Here is a 21,708-nt window from a genome sequence, read left to right on the forward strand (position 1 = left end):
TGTCAAGGTGAGTGCCTGCTGCATATGCGTCAAAACTGTTTATGATAAAAGAGACGCTCACGTTCACAAAATACAAGCAAGACACTCCCTTAACAGTAAACTCTGATTATGAGATTATGCGAGTATCTGGCAAACGCGAGCGTCTCTTTTGTCATGAACCCTTTGGGCGCGTCTGCAGCGGGCACTTGTTTTGACGGGGCACGTGATGCACGGGGATCACTCGACGCGCCGAACACATATTTTGAAATTACGATACACACAGATGATGGGCTACATACATGTTGTGATGAACTTTGCATCGAGCGCCTCAAAAAAAGAAGTCACCGGCCGCCACTGACAAACACATAAGCACTTAGTTTAGTGGATTATGTGTTTATCAAAGTTTTGGTTTACACTGATATTGAGGTTTGTTGTTCTTCTTGGCCAGCTCCTCTCTGCATCCAAGTTCTTCCAACTGGAAGCATTACAGAGACACTGTGAGATCATCTGTGCCAAAAACATCAACACAGAAACCTGTGTGGAGATCTACAACCATGCTAAGGTAAGACCCGTCCATATGCGTGAGCTGTGATAGTATCCGATTCATTTTGTCAAGTAATATACACTCACCTAAAGGATTATTAGGAACACTTGTTCAATTTCTCATTAATGCAATTATCTAATCAACCAATCACATGGCAGTTGCTTCAATGCATTTAGGGGTGTGGTCCTGGTCAAGACAATCTCCTGAACTCCAAACTGAATGTCAGAATGGGAAAGAAAGATGATTTAAGCAATTTTGAGCGTGGCATGGTTGCCGTTCTGAGTATTTCACAATCTGCTCAGTTACTGGGATTTTCACGCACAACCATTTCTAGGGTTTACTGTGTGAAAAAAAAAAAAAACATCCAGTATGCGGAAGTCCTGTGGGTGAAAATGCCTTGTTGATGCTAGAGGTCAGAGGAGAATGGGCCGACTGATTCAAGCTGATAGAAGAGCAACTTTGACTGAAATAACCACTCGTTACAACCGAGGTATGCAGCAAAGCATTTGTGAATCCACAACACGCACAACCTTGGGGCGGATGGGCTACAACAGCAGAAGACCCCACCGGGTACCACTCATCTCCACTACAAATAGGAAAAAGAGGCTACAATTTGCACAATCCCACCAAAATTGGACAGTTGAAGACTGAAAAATGTTGCGTGGACGATGAGTCTCAATTTCTGTTGAGACATTCAGATGGTAAAGTTAAAATTTGGCGTAAACAGAATGAGAACATAGAACCATCATGCCTTGTTACCACTGTGCAGGCTGGTGGTGTAATGGTGTGTGTTCTTGGCACACTTTAGGCCCCTTAGTGCCATTTTGGCATTGTTTAAATGCCACGGCCTACCTGAGCATTGTTTCTGACCATGTCCATCCCTCTAATGGCTATTTCTAGCAGGATATTGCACCATGTCACAAAGCTCGAATCATTTCAGATTGGTTTCTTGAACATGACAATGAGTTCACTGTACTAAAATGGCCCCACAGTCACCAGAACTCAACCCAAAAGAGCATCTTTGGCATGTGGTGGAACGGGAGCTTTGTGCCCTGGATGTGCATCCCACAAATCTCCATCAAATGCAAGATGCTAGCCTATCAATAACGGCCAACATTTCTAAAGAATGCTTTCAGAACTTGTTAAATCAATCCCACGTAGAATTAAGGCAGTTCTGAAGGCGAAAGGGGGTCAAATACAGTATTAGTATGGTGTTCCTAATAATCCTTTAGGTGAGTGTATGTACAAGACACTGTTAACAAGTAAATTACCTTCCTTCCCTATAGTTTCTGGAGGTACCTGAGCTTTCAGCCTACATCGAGGGCTACTTTCTGAAGAACATGGCGGTTCTCATAGAGTTGGAGCCGTTTAAGCAGTTGCTCTATAACGCCCCGGTGGACAACTGCTGCCCCGATGTGCTACATGACTTGGAGAAGACCCTGGCCACACGCATTCGCTCCATTCATCTCTCGTCCTCCAAAGGATCCATTGTCTAAAACTGTCTGCGGTCCACATCAAAGCATGCAGCGATCTCAATGCGGGCACACTAAATGTGTCTATATGTGTTCATGTAGTGGCAGTAGCAATGCACTGCACTTTGTCTATGACTGGTGTCTAAGTGCTGGCCAATAAACTTGACCTGTGCTTTAGGGTACAGCCATATAGGAAACAATGCCATTGTATATTTCCTCTTAAAATGACATAATACCTCTGCCATTGTTTTGTTGGATGCAGTACTAATTTTTTTGAAACAATGTAGTTTCAGTTACTAAAACAAAATGGAGATGTTACAGCAGCAGTAACACTGTGGAAACGAAAAAGTTGTATAGCAAAGCAGGTGGCACCTTTTTGGTACAGAGCATATATTGACTTGTGGTACACGGGTGTTGATATAGCAAACATGATTCACTGTTAGCACTGATTATAAATGTTCCTAGATTTATACTTTCTGCCTCACAGTTGTACAGATATTGCTCCTATCATAAGTAACCACATGTAAAAGGGGGCAGAGAATGTGACTGCCAATGTAAATATCCACTCGAGATTGATCTCCAGCTGTAAGTAAATGTATATAGAAACGACATCATCTTAGGACTTCCATCGAGAACTGACAATAATGTACAATAGACGTGTTCTTGAAGTCTCGTTCACTGTTGTAAATGTAGATGAGCATGTAAGTATTTTCCAGCTTGGGTTTTGTTTCTGTCATGTCTTGCATTGACTTTACACTTTTACGTGTGTAGGGGGGTCTCTTTTATGTGAGAAGGTGAACTATTATCAGCATGGAGTTGCAGAACCGTAGCTGTGAAACCCCCGGATAAGCGACTGATTCAGAATGTGCCTGCAATGTTCTGACGTCTCTAATGACATTTGTGTAAAGTCACTCGATCAGTGACTAAATCAGTGTTCTTTATAAAGATTATTACAAAATACTCATGCATCCGTCTGATTTTTTATCACTTTATAAATTGTTTGATTGATTGCTTGTGTTGCAGAAGCAGCTAAAGAATTTGTATGCTGTTTGCTGATTCAGCAACAATGTGATTTAATTCTGCTTCCTATTTCTCTTTGTTTACCTTTGAAGTGCAATTTAATCCACGTATTTGTTATGTGTGAAGAAAGGTTTAATCTTGGCAAACCAGACTGTTTATTGACAGAAGAGATGTGGTGGAGGATGGAGTGCAGGGGATTTAACAAAAGGAAACAGTAGAAACATTGTATTGTAGAAACACCTTTGTGGGAATTATTTTCCACATACCGTACATTTTTGTAACTCCAGATTTCCCTCTCTTCCTGAAACGCACTGATTTATGTACAAAACTCATCGATTTGAAAAGCGCTGTGTCCCTGATTGGCCAGCTAATCTGTACGTTGGCCTGATAATGCAGTGACAGTCATTTATTAATTTTTGACAAGAGTATGCAGCAAACCAACGACACCTAGTGGCTTTTGTTGGTAAAACCGCTGAACGTGTGCAAAAAATTTTTTTTTTGCTTTTTTTCCTAATTTTGAATGAATCAAAATTAATCCAATAAATTTTTTGCATTTTGTGCGTTCCTTTTTTATGTTTTTTAATCTGAAATATATTCTTTATTGCCTTATTTTTATTTATTAAAATAAACATAAACTTCTATAACTTTTCTATTTAAAGCAACACTAAAGAGTTTTTGCTCTTTGCTCCCCCTACAGGTTAGAAGTGGAATACTGTAGCATAGCTGGCTCTGATTGGATTGTAGGTCTGCCATAAAGCAAGTTTTTGTAGTTTTAACTCGAACTACAGGACCGCGACCCGACGGTTGGAAACATCTTTAGTGCGGTTTTGGCCGATAGAGGGCTGCAAAGCGAATGTGAAAGTGCCGTTCACCCTGTTTTGAGTGGATGAACCACTGAAACTTTTTTGGAAACGTTATTTTAAGGTAAAAAAAAAAACTCTTTAGTGTTGCTTTAATATTACTCCAGACACTTCAATGAAAAACTTTAAAGTGTATTTAGAAAAGAGATCAAGAAATAAGAGATCAAGATTAGGTTTCTAAATTAAAGAATGCCAGAGTTTTATTAATTTAAAGGTGCACATCACCTTTTCACCCCATTCAAAAAAGGTGGGTGTGACAGTTAAGCGGTTAAATGTGTGTAATTTCTGCAAGAATTTTAAAGGGCCTTATAGAAAACAATTTACTATATTGATGATATTTTAGCATACCGGTGTCCATAATTGAATCACATAGATCCAACGATTATTTTTTTCAATAAATACTGTATGACCAATCAGCATCCGTACCAAATCTATCTATTTTATAAAGCAACATTATAGCATTTATATCTGAGAGGCACAGTACTAAAAAGTAGAGAACGGCCTTTGTTAATCTTTACTGTACATTGGCTTTTACAGTAAATTTTTACTCAAAACAAACTATGCATGTTTCAGGATAAGCAGGAAAATACTATAGCTGTTTGACACCATCCACTTGCATACTGAAGGTCCAATTGGTTTTTATTGTGTGTGAACTTTCCCAGTATAACACAAATAAATGATTGTCCTTATGATTAACAAACTTTACAGCTCACAAACTTTATTTTGTCTTTCTTTGCATCATAAACTCCTAAAAAGACGATTGAAAAATACACTTACAGTAATAATTCATCTGCAGGGGACTTCATTGTATTTACATGTGTATCCACATAACCATGTGATCTTTGTGTAGAGAATATTTGCGGTGCACTGAAGTGTGGTGGACAACCAGAGGAAGGGGGCTGTTTAAAAGGTATCCATGGATACGGCAGCTCAAGGACACATTGAACAGTAGCATTGATGCTGTATAAAGAACAAATAAACATGCACTTTTGAATCCCTTTTATACCTCTGTATGCGTATCAGAGAACCATATTGAGCTTATGGTTCTCAAGAAGATGGCTTGGATCCAATCATATTGAATAAAGCACTGAATATTTTGATATGTCTGGAGTCGTTTGATGTGACTTTGAAAAGCCTATGATTGAGCTCACTGTCTTCTTGTTACAGACCTCTGAAACATTCAGTTTTACTGGCCTGCTTTTGTTCGCCCCGCCACTGTCTGTAACAGAGGGAGGCCAGGGAGGAGCCAAGAGGAGACTGCATGGCTTTGAACTTGTTATGAACAAGATTTCGCAAACTGTGTGTCTGCACAAGCACACATTTGTGTAGCCTTGTTTGTTTTTATGTACTCATGTGGATAGAAAATGCATTTGTGTGTTTCTGTCCCCATAGGAAAAAACTTTGGGGTGTTGATTTACGTCAATGAATTGTTAAATACTCTGAGCCCCCTGTTCTGAGCCCCATCTCTTCGCTCCATTTGCATTCACAGGCCAAAACTGGCTGGCAGGGCAACACGCTCGACTTTGTTCCGCCCTTTGAACGGTTTCAAAAGTTTTTTATTGGCTTGGAGCGGGTGAGAAAGAACAAGCAGAAGAAGACTAAGATAAAGTAACACTTAAACGTAGCCTGTAGACCTGCATCGCCGCTGCACAGGGAACAGGTGGGCTCAGCCAACATAAACAGCGTGGAAGCTGGAGGCAGGTGAGTGGGATGCAGATTAAGATAAAGAGAGATATTATGAATGAATGCTGGAGAGGAAACGATGCTGAGAAAGAAAATAAGGAGCAGAGGGGTTGATATGTGCAAACTTTTGATGAATCATTGCCTTCATGCATGTTCCCTGCACTCTATCCTCTTTATTGCTCCAGATTCCTGTGAGTGTTTACATAATACTGTGAATGCACATTTTGTTAGTGGGTGCGTGTGGGTTTTAAAAGGGGGACGCTTAATTGCGTTTTAATTCTTTATAATTGAACAAACATTTTCTGATCTTTCCCTGAAAAAAACAATGTAGCACCGAAAGCTCATATTGTTGGTCTTGAAAATGTATCATTATAAAGATGAATATCAAAAGCTTATAGTTTTAATAGACACTTTTGTCTTCCTAGAGAACAATCAGACACTGCCGTCTCTAAATTGTTCATAATGAATTTTTTGAAAGCTTGTCACATTGTGTGTTAGTGGTCCTTATGTTTTCTCTGCTGTGGCTAATTAAGCAAATGTTCATTTAAATTAATTAAATGATGCGAGATGTTGAAAAACCATTCAGAGTTACTTTTAAAATATTTGAGACGCAATTTGTTAAGTTACGCAAGATTAAGTAGGATGAATTTGAGTTGTCTGATCTGATGTAATGTTGAAATCTAATATCATTTGAAAAGCACAATTTTATATGAACACAGATCTTTGTGGATCTGTACTGAAATTACATCAGCTTACTTAGACATAATTGTGTCTGCGTTTGGCGCTGAATTTTTTTAACTTAATTAAGCAACCTGTTGGGATAACAGTCTTAGTAAAATTTTATTCCCTAGTTCTTCATGGAAAATCCATGCTATTTAGTTCAAAATACAAATAAAATTCTTTTTTTTTAAATCTAATGTAATAACTTCACTACTTGTCTTATAGCACAGATATATTTGTAGCAATACCCGAAAGTACATTGTATAGGTCAAAATTATCAATTTTTATTTTATTAAAAAAAATATAGATATAAAATTAATTTTGATAAAAAATCTAATTAAAATATTAACAAAAAATATTTAGATTTTTTGCACCCTCAGATTATAGATTTTTAAATTGTGGTATCTCTGCCAAATGTTGTCCTATCCTTACAAACCATACATCAATGGAAAGCTTATTTATTAAGCATTATGTATAAATCTTATTTTGAAGTGCAACTATTTTGTTGCTAAAACAGCGTTATTTTGTATATTTGGTATTATACAATGTGTTTGCTTGGTTTATGGTTAAAAAACACATTACTTCCCACATACCGTAATTTTTTGTAGCTCCAGATATACTGTCTTCCTAAAACGCACTGATTTTGTACAAAACTCATTGATTTGAAAAGCGCTGTGTCCCTGTTTAGCCAGCTAATCTGTATTGTGTGATTGACCTGAATATGTCAGCCGGAAATGTGACACTTCTTACCATGTTTGAAAGATTTGCTCATAATGCAATGCTAACATGAGTTAACATGTACTAATGCACACTTACACACCAACGGAAATGTAAAATTGTGAATCAGACCATAGGGGCTCTTTGAAAATTTACCCTTATGACTGGTTTAGTGGTCCAAGGACCAAGGTCACAATTATTTTTGAGTTTGCATTTGCATTGTGTGTACTAAGTTTTTCAAGTCTAGTCAATGTACACTCTAAATACATTATCATTGGGTCAAAAAGCGACAAACCCAACCATTGGGTTAAATGAACCCAGAAAATTTTATATTCGACCCAACAATGAATTAAAACAACCCAGCATTTGGGGTTGAAACACCCCAGCATACTTTGTTAAATTACAACCCAACGGATTCATCACTTTTTGGGTTGAAAATAATCCTGGATTGTTTTTCGAGTTAAAGAGTTTGTGGAACGAATTTCTAGAAGTCATGGATATTAGGATGCAACGAGAAGAGGCATCATCCCAGGAAGTGTTCAGCTACGCCCAGATGTCCACCCTGGAGAGAAACAGTGGCGTGGGGACGCTGAGTCGACATGTGGATAGAGAGAGATTGGAGAGAGACAGCTACACGGTGGATGTCAGGGCCAGTGACCTGCAGTTGGACAAACCTGGGCCATTGCATCCCTGCTTTAGCTACAGAGTCTGGCTATACAGCGTGGTTATAGGGGTAAAAGACTTGACATACTGATTTTTGCTTTCTTGCACAATATATATTTAAGCAGGGGCACGTTGTGAGTTGTGAGTTTGTCCATCTGTATCTGACCCCCAGAGCAGCTTGCTGATAGCGGCAGTTTTCTCTCTCTACATGGGTAATGTGTTTCCATCAGCAATGGATTACCTGCGCTGTGCTGCAGGATCTGTAAGTGTCTTTCCTCTGGAAATGCTTGTGGATGTGTCAATTAATCATTGACAATTACATTTGTTCTTTGCTTTTTGGATTGCAGAGTGTACCAGCTGCAGTGGTGAGCTTTGCTATTGCCAAGAACACACAAATTGCAGTAAGTGAAGATATTAGTTCTTTCAGTTTTCTGTAGCTAAGTTGCTAAAGCATTGCATTAGGAGCACAAAGGGTCATGGGTTTGATCCCAGGGAACCCACATACTAATAAAATGTGAAGCTTGTAATGCATTATTAAATGCATAAAAAAGCATCCGGCAAATGCCAGCCAAATAGATGTATTGGATCTAATGTCCCCTGTGCTATTTTTTTGTAGGTCTCTGATTTTCAAATGGTCTTTGTGTCTTCCTTTGCTGTAACAACAACGTGTCTAGTGTGGTTTGGATGTAAGCTCGCCATTAGTCCCTCAGCCATCAATGTAAGAACATCTTTATTCCCAACTTCGTTTACAACTGCTTTACAATGAAAAGTTATATAGTATAGGGCTATCAAAAGATTAATTGCGATTAATCACATACAAAATAAAAAAATTTTTTGCCTAATTTATGTGTGTGCACTGTGTGTAATTATTTTATATACACACACATTAATGTTTGAATTTAAGAAACGTTTGTTTGTTTGTTTGTATATATGTATGTTTGTATGTATTTTTGTATGTATGTATGTATGTAATTAAAATATTATATACATAAAATATATTATAAAATATATCTAAATAACTCATTCTTACATGCATGTGTGTATTTATATATACATGATATATACACATAGTACACAAACACACACACAGACACACACAGACACACACACACACACACACACACACACACACAGTACACACACACAGACAGGCATATGATTATGCAAACACAAACTTTTATTTTGTATGTGATTAATCGGGATTAATCTTTTGACAGCCCTAATAATAACTCTTATGTGCCGTTCGTCATCTTATAGATTAACTTTAACCTGCTCCTGCTTATTGTACTGGAGGTGCTGACAGCCAGTGCGGTTATCCTATCAGCACGCTCGGCTGAAGACTGCTGCAGTCACAGCAAGGTATGTATGTTTGATGGCATCTGCCACTTGTTTTCCTGTGGCTCTTTGGTAAAGCATTGTGCTAGCAACACAAAGGTCATGGATTTGATCCCACACATATTGACAACATTTTTATAGGTGCACAGAAAAATGATCCCTAGCTGTCACTAGGGCAGTACCCTTTCAAAAAGGACACCTTTTTGCCTAATAAGGCCATTTTAGTGTCTCAGAGGTACATATCAGTGCCAAATGTATACATATTTAATGGTACATATTAGGACAGTTTTAAAGGGACTATTTTTTCTTGCACTGTGGAAAGTCAACTTTGGATTAAAGCATTTAGCCTTACATATGTGTACCTTAAATGTGAAAATGCCTTGTAAATGTCTTATGTTTTCGTATTCAGCTGATGTTTTAATCAAAAGTGAACTATAAAATTGAGGAAAACAGCAAAGAAATTTGTCATAGGGAAGCAATAATATGAGAAGTTTTGAAACGTAACCTGTTTGGGGAGAAATCTAATATTTTTTTCCTGAAACAGTATCATTATTCGTTCTTGTTTTCCTGGAATCAGACAAATCATTTTAGTCTTTCGTAAAGGAATATTTGTTTATTGTATGTTTTTATAACAGTTTTAAAAATAGTGCATCTTTAAGAAAATTCCTCTACTTATTGAAGTAAAATTCATTGAAGAAATATTTTTACAACAGTTAAAAGTGTAGTTGATGCATGTTCAGTCTTTAAAAAAGTTTGTAAAATAAGGAAAAACTAATACAAAATGGAACTAACTAAACTTTTTTCCATGGGTCCCATAAATCTATTACTATTATAAAGTAATAATATATGACTACAAATTAGGCATGGGCCGGTATAAGATTTTGGAGGTATGATAACCTTAAGCAAAAATACCACGGTTTCACGATACCACGGTGCAACACAAAAATGTGTTATTTTCAAATGTCTGCATATACAAACAACAACTTTTCAACTAGGCACAATACAGGACATGTATTCCAGGTACAAATAAAATCTTAAATTAAAATATTCTTTCAAAAAAATTATAAAATTATAATATCATATTTAATGTTAACATCAAATCAATTACATGATTTAATTATTTAACAAATTTTGTGTAAACACAGCTTATACCTTGAAAACGGTATTACATAAAATTTTAGTAGTTTAACCTTGACTCTTTAAAACCGGCCCATGCCTACTATAATTGTCAGCATTTTTATCTCCCCTTATTCTCATCACTCTCTGGCATTTTCCCTGTCTCATTTTCTTCTTATCCATCTCTTTCCTCCAGCCAGTGTATAGTGCCCCTGTGGTTGTGACCTCGGTGTCGTTCCCCACACGTCTTTTCAAGGCTTATGCCGTGAGTGGCCTGCAAATAACATTGTGTGTGTGATGCATATAAACAAAAAATACACTACATCATCTGTTGTTTCCTGATGCAGGTCATTGAGGTTATAGTGGGCATCTCTACTGTATTTGGAGGAATTATTGCTCTTAATTTGGGTGCTCTTCTCCCAGAACCATACCTTTCTGTCACTTTCTTCTGGATTCTAGTTGCTGTATGTTTAACTTTTTATTTTATGTAATGTATTAAATGTTTACACTCTTTTTATTAAATGCAAAAAGCTAAAATCTTTATGTATCCTATTATACACCTGCAGTGTTTTCCTAGTGCCATTGCCAGCCATGTGGTGGCAGAATACCCCAGCAAGAGCTTGGTGAGTCATCGTCTGGGTCTCTTCTGTACTAAAGCAGTCCAGACAAGAGTCCCTATAGAGGACATTCACCATTCTCATTAATTTAGCTTGTCTGTCTGCTTTCTCTACTGGGTAATTGTGTTTAAGGACTGTCCCTGTGCCTTTGTTTTATTGCTCCCTTGATCCATATACCCTTTTACTATTTCACCATGTAACCATTTACATTTTTTCTGCTGTATAGGTGGAAATGTTGATTGCTATAAGTAGTGTGACCTCACCAATGCTTTTCTCAGCATCTGGGTTCTTATCCAGCAGTGTGATTAATTTCATTGAGATCTTTCTGCATGAAGTGCCATTAACAAAGGTGAGTTCACTTTCATAGAGTATTTTGTGAGTGCTTTTACATCAGGGGCACTACAGCCGCACCCTGCCCGCCATGACGCGAACCGGCAACTCTCGGGTTTCAATCCTGACACTCTAACCATTAAACTGTTTTAATGACTATTTTAAGTTTTTTTTTTTTTTAAATGTGTTACGTTTATGAATTTATTTTGTGCATGTAGCTGTCATATGACATATTGCTGCTCGTCCTGATGGGATTACTGCTGGTACAGGCAGTGCTGACATTAGCCACTATAGTACAGTGTGCGTCTTACAAGAGCCAGCTCCACATTGGAGCACCTGAATGGGACACACTACAATCACCAAGACATTGTGAGGTAAACACAAAATATTGTGCATGTTGTAAGGCACTTTGCACATTATGTTAGCAAAAACATAAAACTGTATATTACACCCACTGTGTATGTGATGAAAACACGCTGTCATGCTGAATTGGCAAAGCTGTGGCGTCTGACTCTGTGAAAAAGTTGTTTCGATTGACAAAGGAAAATCCCAAGGTGGTCACTAAAAGATGCTTGTCTCAGCATATTTCCTCTCTCATTCTTTTCTTACAGCAGCAGACGTCAAATGGCACCCTCCGGGAGTTTGATAAAGACAAGGCCTGGAAAGCAGTGGTGGTCCAAATGGCCCAGTGAGCAAAGATGCATGAATCAGAGGGGACAAGCGGAAAGAAAAAAATTGAAAGACATGTTTGTGTGTTGTACAAAGGATGGGAATATCAGCAGGAGGAAAAGCTGGCAAAGATGGTGAACGAAGAAACTTGTGGAAGATGAGAAGATATGGAATGGATTGCATCTGGAATCTTTTTGGTTATGAAACGTGGCCTGTCATATATTGTATGAGCACTATGTTTTTTTTACTTCATGACAGTTTAGTTAGAAAAACAAGTTGTAATATTTGGCCAAATTTGAAAAGACTTTTTGAAAGATCATTATAATTCACAATCATGTTTAAAGCAGACGACTCTGGACCAGATCCGCGCCAGATCCGTTTGGTCCTACTGACTTCGGCCCAGATCCAGTGCAGATCTGGCCCGGCGTCGTCTGCTGTCTGATACCAGGAAATTAGAAACATATTTGAAAAGTAATTGGCTATGCAACAAATTATAGCCTATGCAAATAAATTGTGAACATGCATGTACAATCCACAATAGGCTACTTGTTGCTTACTGTAGAAACATGATGCCTTTATTTCTAACTCACTGTAATGTACTGCAGTTCAGTACCTCATATGACAGATTCACTTAGATTTTATTTTTGTATTATTCATATGTAAATTCTACCATTTGATGCTACTGTAGACCAATAAAAGTGTTAATGCTACCTTACTGGTGAGATTTATTTAATATGTTCAATAGTAAATTGAAGACTGGAAATATGTTCTTTATTATTTGTGGCCATTTAGTTTTGTCGATTCTAATTGGTTGCTTTTACATATACCAGTACACACCCACATACAAATACTATAGTATTTACAATATAACTGTAGTAGCCTATAATAAAATAATATGATTTAATTACTTAAGTAGCTGTAGTATACTAGCCCCAAATCACTATAGTATCTATAATTACTAGTTGCAATAGTAAATCTTGTAGTATATAGTATTTTTCCTAAGGTAACATTATGCATTCACAAGCTAACGATACCGTCTCGTCCAACAACTGCTGACAATGAATCTCTTTGAAGGTCTGTCTGGTGATGATGATCATGTAATAAGTCTGAGAGGTTTGTTGGGAGGGTAAAAGCATGGCGAGAGGCGGAACAAACCGGTGTGTGCCCGGATACACGCTGGAGCAGCTCGCCCGCACTGCAGATTAACCCTTGAGTCGCCAGAGATGTTGAGCACTGGGTACCACAAGCCGCTGCATCCGCGTCCTGTGTTTTTTTTTTTTTTTTGAGCCTGTCGTTGCGCGTTGATCTTTCTCAATATTGAGGATATGATCGCCGGCTTGAGGCTGTACCAATGATGTACCACAGACTGACACAGGTATGTGACCCATCATGAGACTCTATGCAACTCAGTCTTTAGCATGCGTGATGTGTAAATGATAATTTATGTATAATATCAGTGTTTTCATCTCTGCCGTTTTATCCAGTATCCCGAATGATGAGGAATGAGGAGATGAGTTCAGCACCGGTGGATGGACAGCTGCTCGTTTGACTGTAAGCAATGTGCACTGCATGACCTTTAATGCTCCTCAGCATTCAACTTACATCATGTCAATATGTCGGTCCGTGTCGTAATAGCAGTGTAGATAAAGCAAGATATCAAAATATATTGTGTTTGAGGTTCATACGAGAGTTTTAGGGTTAACGCTGTTCTGCGCTGTTGGTGTTGGATTCATAATCAATATAAACTTGTTTAGGAGTTTCCGTAAACCTGCATTGATATTTTAAATTGGACGTCCTTATATAGGACGAAGTGACGTCAGTTAATAAAAGTTAACACTCTGCAACTAAGAATTTAGTGGTTTATTTAATTCACTTTTATTGTCACATCACTGACACAGATGTAGATGGACTTGGAGTAGAAATCTGTGTGCATTGGTTCTAGCAGCAGACATCATTTACCACTAAGACACCATACACAATACTGTAATATAGACAGGAGTAAGATATACACAGAATTTACATTATATACACAGTATTTGGTGATACATGATACAGGAAACAAAAAGAAAAGACGTCAGGACAAGATGTACTGTAGCATTAGGGTAGTATTGCTGGTGAGTCAGTCTATGTGTGTTGATAATGGGGACAAAGTTATGATTTCATATAATCGGCACTACGTAAATCATTCAGAAAGAAAGAAAGAAAGATAAAGTAGAAGTACATTAGTGAATTTTCATAAGAATGATTCAATCATGTCACATTTTTTGTTAATCCTTGCTTTAACATTTCACAGGTGACACCTGTGAAACATTTTAACAAAACTTATAAAGAATCAATGCATTTAGTTAAACGAACTAAAACAGATTTAAATTTAGTACAATAACATACACACAAATAATAGGTAAAAAAAATGGTAAAAAAGAGCCATTTTTCTTTGTCAGCAGTGCTTATTTGTTTTCCCGTCTATTTAAGGCTGTATATTGATTTCTTTAGCTTAAAGCAATATATATTGATTTAATAATTCACAACACCTATTTTCTTGCTTATGTTTTTTATACTCTGCACAAAGATATGTTGTGATGTATTATTCTATTTATTTTGATAAATATAGACCCTTTTTATGATTAAAGAGCACCTATTTCATTGCTTAAAAAAACGTTAATTATAATAATGTGTTAATAATGTGTTAATTATAATGTGTTCACGTGGTTTATGGTTAAAAACACATTATTTTCCACATACCATATTTTTTATAGCTCCAGATTTCAATCTCTTCGTGAAATGCACAGATTTGAAAAGCTCTGTGTCCCTGATTGGCCAGCTAATCTGTATGCTGTGATTGGCTTGAATACCGCTGGCGTCAGCCGGAAATGTGACGCTCCTTACCATGTTTGAAAGATTCGGTCACAATGCAATGCTAACAGGAGTTAACTTACAGGCTGTGAGTCCAAGTGGGAGAAATTATGATAAAGTCTGCCTTCTCTACGTCACCAATCCCAGGAAGTAAAATAGTCTGTGTGTTTATTGTAATCCAAGAAAAGAGATTTACATTGGAGGCGATAGCTTGCGTCATTGTATACTTTGGTGTATGTACCTTTTGCATATCGTTAACATGTATTAATACACACTTAAGGAAATGTAAAATTGTGAATCGGACCATTGGTGCTCTTTAATGTCTGGTTAATTTGTCTTGGCACAAACATGGACGTAACTGATTTAGCCTTAGAGTGAGGATGTATGTCCTTGCTGTGACATTTTAACACCAGTTCATACTTTTCTGCAGAAACCTGTTAACTTGTCTGTTCTGTTCATTTACAGGTTTTTGCAGACGTGTCGTAGCAGTTCATCTCAACTGTCCGAACAGGCTGTCCAAACAAATCAACTTTCCATTTCCTTCTCAGTCTACCTCAGACAAGATCAGGCTCCTCATCGGCAAGGACACAGTCTATTACCATACCAGCCTGCCCGGGCTGACCACAATGCTCTCTTTGTGACTTTTAAAAGACAAACTTTATCCTTCAAGTAAGCGTCTCCTAAAACTTATTAAATTCTTCCAAGATAAATCCCTCAGCCAATCCAGTGGCTGACGGGGTTAGAGGCGGAGCCGTCAGGAGTGTTGTGAGGTTAGCGGTGAGCAGGCTGCTGGTGCCGAATGCAGAACATCTTTGAGCAGAACTTGGACATGGCCACGGCTCTGCTCGCGGGTGAGAAGCTCAAGGAATTGATCCTGCCAGGTTCCACACAGGATGAGAAAGGCGGGGTACTCGCAGGTCTCATGGTGCAGCTCAAACTCGAGTTGCCCTTTGACCGGGTCGTCACCATAGGAACGGTCATCCTCCCCATACTGTTGGTCACATTAGTTTTTACACGGAACTTTGCAGGTTAGTGAAAGTGTTATGCAACGGTGTTTGGATAAATGTACCTGATCTCCAAGCATTAGCTTACCATCTTTGTAAAGTCTCTGGTCCTTGGTTTGGAAACATTGGTCAAAAAGAGAGACAGAGAGAGAGAGAGAGAGAGAGAGAGAGAGAGAGAGAGAGAGAGAGAGAGAGAGAGAGAGAGAGAAATCAAGATAAGAGAGGTCATGTTGGGTAATGGTGGGGGTGCTTTACTTTAAATGCTGAGTCAGTCTCGCTGCATAGCAGCACTATCTGGCTGTGACTGAACATTGTGAATCCAGCTGAGAAGAAACATACACCATTGTTTTTGATGTGCATAACAGTTTGTTTCACTGACGTCTATAACACGTTTGGTAGGATGTAAATCATAAACATTTTAGCATCTGTTTTAGATGGAGTCTGCAGCATTTCACATACTTATTCCAGTAACTTGGCAGAATTCTGTAAAAATCAATATATGGTTAAATGTATTAAATGGAGCTGAGAGAACAACACTCTTATTAGTTAAATGCGGTATGCATATTTTATTTGGGCCTGTAGATCAGGAAAGAGGACAAGTGAAGGTCAAACCCATATTGCCCTGTCAGCCGAGGCTGTTTATTTGATCCAACGCATGGACCATGTTATAAATCCAATCTGAGACAGTATCCCAAGTCTGGTACTATAAAAGACCCCGTAAGCATAGGATTTGCCTGTACATGCTAAATATAATATAAAGCATGTAGACAAAATTGTCATGCTTAATTTACATTATTGATTCTGGGCAGACCAAATTGTCTCGCTTAACTTACAGTATTGATTTTGTTTAGCAGTATAATGTGACACAGTAAGAACTACAGCAGCTGTAAAGAAATTACCTTTGGGTTTGTCCAATTGGCAAAGACAAATGTAGCATTTGTTTTATCACTGTTTCCTCGCTACATAGGACTGCCCTGCCTTATATTCTACAGCAAACCCATTTCATTTAATGGAAACGAGATCACAAATTACTACAAGGAACAAATTCCCTTTGATTACATTGATTTTCAGATTTATCTGTGTCAAAGTGTATGCCATAATCCTGATTACTTAGTAAAGGTGTTTTCTCCAACAGCTAATTAATCTTTTTCTCTTTTAGAGGAATCTATATATTGCTACACCCCACACAACTTCACAAGAGATCAGGCGCTTTATGCCAGAGGCTACTGCTGGACGGAGCTTCGGGATGCCGTGCCCGGTGTTGACCCCGAACTTCGGCCCTCCCTCTTTGAGCACAAGTTTTTGCCCTACGCCCTGCTGGCCTTCGCGGGCATAATGTACATACCGGCCCTGGGCTGGGAGTTCCTGGCCTCCACGCGCCTCACTTCTGAGCTCAACTTTCTCCTTCAAGAGATCGACAACTGCTACCACAGAGCAGCCGAGGGCCGCGCGCCCAAGATCGAAAAGCAGATCCAGTCCAAGGGACCGGGAATTACGGAACGCGAAAGGCGTGAGATCATCGAAAACGCTGAGAAGGAAAAGAGCCCCGAGCAGAATCTGTTCGAAAAGTATCTGGAGCGCAGAGGGCAGAGTAATTTTCTGGCTAAGCTGTACCTGGGGCGACATTTAGCCATTATCTGTCTCAGCTCAATCCCCATAACTTACCTGAGCGCCTACTATGCGCGTCAAAGGCAAAACGAGTTCACCTGTGCGCTGGGAGAGCCGCCTGACACCAGCAGTATTCCCGAACTGCGGCTGAGCGTTAACTGCAAGCTACCAGCCGTGCAGCTCCAGCGCATTATGGCCGCCGTAGACATAGCATTGCTCTGCACCATGAACCTCATCATCCTTGTGAACCTGCTGCATTTGTTCGTGGTGCGTAAATCCAATTTTGTCTTCGACAAGCTACACAAAGTGGGCATTAAAACACGCCGCCGCTGGCAGAAGTCGCCGTTCTGTGACATAAATATTCTGGCCATGTTCTGTAATGAGAACAGAGACCACATTAAGTCCTTGAACAGACTGGATTTTATTACAAATGAGAGTGACCTCATGTATGATAATGTGGTGCGCCAGCTGTTGGCAGCGTTGGCTCAGTCCAACCATGACTGTACTCCGACTGTTAGAGACTCTGGTATCCAGACGGTTGACCCCAACATAGACCCTTCTGTGATTGGGGTCGGAGAGCTGGGAGGAGAGCCTTTGATAATCAAACGACCACGCAAGAAGATGAAGTGGATCCCATCATCTAACCCTCTGCCACAGTCATTTAAAGTAAAATTTGATTAACTCTTCATAATATTTATAAACCCCTGTGATATGTAAGAAATTATTGACAATGGGCCGTTGAATTATTCGAAAATAATGCACACCCAAGGTCAGAGGGGTCATGCCCATTCAAACTGAGGGGGCAGGTGTATGCAACCTCAAAATCAAAGTAGCGTCCATTAATCTGTTACTTGTCTTTTATTCTGTTTAATATGCACAATATTATCAATTCTGTGCTGCATCCATGTCACTTTTAAGAGATTTTTCCCGTTTTGTTGATGTTACGTTACTTTATGGCAGCAGGCGCTGCATTCAGCGCAGGCGCTGCATTCAGCGCAGCCGCAGACGTCATCAGCGTCTGAGCACGCTCACGAGCCTTGCTGTTGCTGCTGCATTTTGCTATCTGAGGAATTAAAACGTGTAAGAAACGCTCACAACATTTCCAAACCCCAGTACGGTAATGTGCAGTTAACCTCCTCTGTGTAGAAAATGTATGGTTTAAAATGTGACCGTCTCGACGACGTTATATTAGTAGAGATTCATCTTGGTACAACGCCAAAGTTCGCCAGAGTTCACGGGGGCGCGGAATCACACGTTCACATATGAGGTCAAATTTAATGCAAAAATCCGTTCCTCTAATAATTTTATAATTTTTTAAAAATCATTATTGAACATTAAAATCAATCACGTGGCTATAGCATGTCATTTTCGTTGTTCATATACTTTATAGATTTAAAAATACATTAATTTCATACGATTATGCAGTTGTTATGCAAAATGCATTAATGACACAATTAAACATTAAAGTCATAAAACAAAACGTAAATAAACAAAACACGCCGTTTCAGATGTAAATATGATGCCAATAGGTCATTATTTCGATTGAATAGTATTTGATATAAAAGTTAGTCAACACTTTTATTTTGGAGGTTTTTGCATGAAGGCAGGGGCGCTCAGATTGTTAAATGTAAGTGCCATGGAAAAGATTGAAAGCTATATAATATTTCGTTTAATGTCTGTGTATGCACAAATTTCTGTGAACTGTGCACATGGTGCCCCCTTTTGGTGCGTGACGCCCCTGCCCGGGGTGATAATATGGCACATTATTTTCTAATAATAAAATGACCCGAGTCAATTATTCTGTTTATACCACAGTTACCACAGACATTGACCTAGTGGTTATTATAAGACATTTGACAGGTCAGGTGTGCGTTTATTTGAAAATAATGAATACCCATGGACATTTCTCAACCAATCAGAATAAAGCATTCAACAGCCTGGTGGTATGTAATACGGAAATAATAAAGTAGTGGGTATACGGCCTGCTTTACTTATAATCCTTAGGTTTATGGAAAGTAACATATTTTGTGTTTTTACAGGAACCCTTGACACTAACCAGACTAGACAACAATATAAAGGCAGACAAACCTAAACCCGTTCGGAGAAAGAATGTACCTGATAGCATTATGGCTCCACTTCTGGACAGCAAGAGCACACAGTACCCACCTACTATTAAAGGTAATATCCGACCCTATCGGATTTACGGATTCATTATACTGTTGCTTATTTTACCATGGTCTAAATCTTTATATCATTTCATCCTGTTTCTTATTTGCTTTTCAGCTCTGGAAACAAATAATATAGAGAGGAAACAGACTCTTAATCTCTCGCTGGATGTTCATCCGTACATGCTAACCATTCAGAAAGCAAAAGCAGAAATAGCCAATCCTGAGCCAGCTCCTGCCGAGCACGCTCTCAGCAATGTGTATATAGAGGGTCCACATACGGTTCTCCAGGTCACCTCCTCTCTTACCGGTATGTCTGGATTGTGTAATAATAAAGATCCGTCACCAGACAACCTGATCCTTTGGTCCTCTGCCAATATTCTATTGGATTTAAAGGTTTATATTAGTATTACTTCTTATTCTTTGTATATCACTTTTCTTAACCCCTTTAGAAAAGAAAGGGTCTCCTCCACAGTCCACCACCACTACTACCTTCTCCACAGATACTCCATCCACTGCATCCTATATGAATGGCAGCACAAACAGCGTGAATCCTTCAGACTCCCCGAAACTAAACAATCCTCTCAATCATGGAGCCGAGTCTGAGGCCCAGCCCAAAACTTTCAGCCGAAACCCCTCGCACTCACTACTGGACATTCATCACAGCTTGTACGAGGAAGAGGAGCAAGGCCGAAGGGACAGGCTTGCCAGATCTGGCGAGCTTATTGCTGCTGGAGATTGCTGAAGGCAAATACAAATAAACACGCGCACAAATGCATAAGCACTTCTGAATTCAGAAACGAAATATGCTGTTTTTTAGGGTGATTGTGAGACAATAGATATTTTATAGAAATGTAGTGACACGTTTTTTACACATGCATACGTGAATGAGAAACATACATACTATAAAAGGTCCATTCGGTAATGTTTATATTATTCCACACCAAAACCTTTATACTGGATGCAGCATCATGCAAAATTACGAAGATACATATACAGTACAGTTAGTCATGTATTACAAATGTTGGCTCTCAAAAAGCGACCCATTCAACATAGAATGAGTGGGTAAGATTATAGTCTAAATGTACTATTTATTTTTTATGTTTAACTTTTAATTGATGCATCTTTAATCTCAATCTCCCAGCCTTACATCCACATACTTAGAAGTGTGTGTAGTTCCACACACACTTCCAAGGGAAGTAAAAATGCCCAAGACTTTGGTGCACACCCTATGGGTTAATGAGTCCCCTATAACATTCCAAATGAGGAAAAAAAAACATTGATTATTTTGCACAAAGCACAATTTGTTCGTTTGTAACATCTATGGCGTCATGTTCTTTTCGCCTACACAATTTTCATGTTTTGTCACAGATGTCAGGATGTATCGAGCGCAATATATTCATTCTTACTACTGTATATGCAACCTCACTTGTTATTAGTGCAATAACATATATATTTCAAATGTAAATACGTAGCTGTATAGAAGGAACATTGTTCCTACATATTATTTTGATAGTTCTTATGTGATTGAATGTAGGCAAAGAAAAAAGTCACTTATTTATAATGCACATCGGTGCACTTATTTAACAAAACTAAGTCTCCAGATCATATGAAGAAAAAAGTATCCATATACCACCTTTTTGAATAGACAGAATTGTTATGTGATGATGTGGCAAGTTATGTTTGACATTTTTAAACTGAAGAGGACTCATACATATTCTTGGATCACTTCACATTAGACACAAATTGAGCATTAATGTCCCGCTTGAATCCTTTGATATTCACTTACGCACCTTGTTTTGGTGTACAACAAATAACCTGCCATAAACACATTTTTCTTTCACTCTTATTGTGAGTGAATAGAAAAGTGCACAATAACTTGTATTTAGAATCCAAGAGCACCTTATAACACAAGGCAATTGATTAAAGGTGCAGTGTGTAGATTATAGTGGCATCTAGCGGTGAGATTGTGAATTGCAACCAAAGGCTCAGTCCACAGCTCCCCCTCGCTTTCGAAGTGCATAGAGAAGCTATCGTAGCCATCACAGGACAAAACCCTGTCATCTGAGACAACGTAGTGAGGAAATGTGTCTGTAGAGCAGTAGAAACATGAAGTGCAAAATGGCAACTTCCATGTAAATGGACCCACGGTGTATGTATGTCTCATTCTAAACAGAACGGTTCTTTAAAAATAACGGTAAGGTCTTTATACACCACTGATAATATAGTTATGTATATTATATTGCATTTCTGTTAAGAGATTCCCCTAAAATGTACACACTGCACCTTTAAGGGGACACACCACTTTTTTTGAAAATGGGCTCATATTACGGCTCCCTTGCATTTGATTTTT

The 21,708-nt window shown here is 38.6% G+C and overlaps 3 protein-coding genes across 11 annotated transcripts in view; all 3 read left to right on the plus strand.

The window, feature by feature from the left end:
* Window positions 1–2,955, plus strand: part of btbd11b (BTB (POZ) domain containing 11b) — an 82,161-nt gene extending 79,206 nt beyond the window's left edge. For all 4 annotated transcript variants that reach the window (XM_055174134.2, XM_055174135.2, XM_073853676.1 and 1 more), the window contains 2 exons: window positions 428–541; window positions 1,810–2,955. In XM_055174134.2, the coding sequence (XP_055030109.2) occupies window positions 428–541; window positions 1,810–2,019 (324 nt within the window). In that variant the 3' untranslated portion in view covers window positions 2,020–2,955. The remainder of the gene's footprint in view (window positions 1–427; window positions 542–1,809) is intronic.
* Window positions 2,956–5,361: 2,406 nt separating this feature from the next.
* On the plus strand, window positions 5,362–12,435 carry mlc1 (modulator of VRAC current 1). 4 transcript variants are annotated; one of them, XM_055173529.2, is made up of 12 exons: window positions 5,362–5,576; window positions 7,456–7,728; window positions 7,831–7,920; window positions 8,006–8,059; window positions 8,275–8,376; window positions 8,916–9,017; window positions 10,306–10,374; window positions 10,457–10,573; window positions 10,676–10,732; window positions 10,953–11,075; window positions 11,275–11,430; window positions 11,668–12,435. In XM_055173529.2, exons 2-12 carry the CDS (start codon window positions 7,489–7,491, stop codon window positions 11,746–11,748), a joined length of 1,191 nt encoding a protein of 396 aa, XP_055029504.1. In that variant the 5' UTR covers window positions 5,362–5,576; window positions 7,456–7,488; the 3' UTR covers window positions 11,749–12,435. The 4 variants fall into 4 exon arrangements, with proteins under 4 accessions (XP_055029504.1, XP_055029503.1, XP_055029502.1 ...); XM_055173528.2 differs by having other exon boundaries at window positions 7,462–7,728; XM_055173527.2 differs by having other exon boundaries at window positions 5,364–5,576; window positions 7,484–7,728.
* Window positions 12,436–12,864: 429 nt separating this feature from the next.
* panx2 (pannexin 2) lies at window positions 12,865–20,963 on the plus strand. 3 transcript variants are annotated; one of them, XM_055173518.2, is made up of 7 exons: window positions 12,865–13,100; window positions 13,210–13,276; window positions 15,044–15,606; window positions 16,742–17,856; window positions 19,230–19,368; window positions 19,474–19,665; window positions 19,808–20,963. In XM_055173518.2, the coding sequence occupies exons 3-7, from the start codon at window positions 15,378–15,380 to the stop codon at window positions 20,098–20,100; spliced, it is 1,968 nt and encodes a 655-aa protein (XP_055029493.2). In that variant the 5' UTR covers window positions 12,865–13,100; window positions 13,210–13,276; window positions 15,044–15,377; the 3' UTR covers window positions 20,101–20,963. The 3 variants fall into 3 exon arrangements, with proteins under 3 accessions (XP_055029493.2, XP_055029495.2, XP_055029494.2); XM_055173520.2 differs by having other exon boundaries at window positions 16,742–17,457; XM_055173519.2 differs by having other exon boundaries at window positions 12,865–13,276.
* Window positions 20,964–21,708: the final 745 nt, after the last annotated feature.

The sequence above is a fragment of the Misgurnus anguillicaudatus genome, chromosome 15, assembly GCF_027580225.2.
Source record: "Misgurnus anguillicaudatus chromosome 15, ASM2758022v2, whole genome shotgun sequence".
Taxonomy (NCBI): Eukaryota; Metazoa; Chordata; class Actinopteri; order Cypriniformes; family Cobitidae; genus Misgurnus; species Misgurnus anguillicaudatus.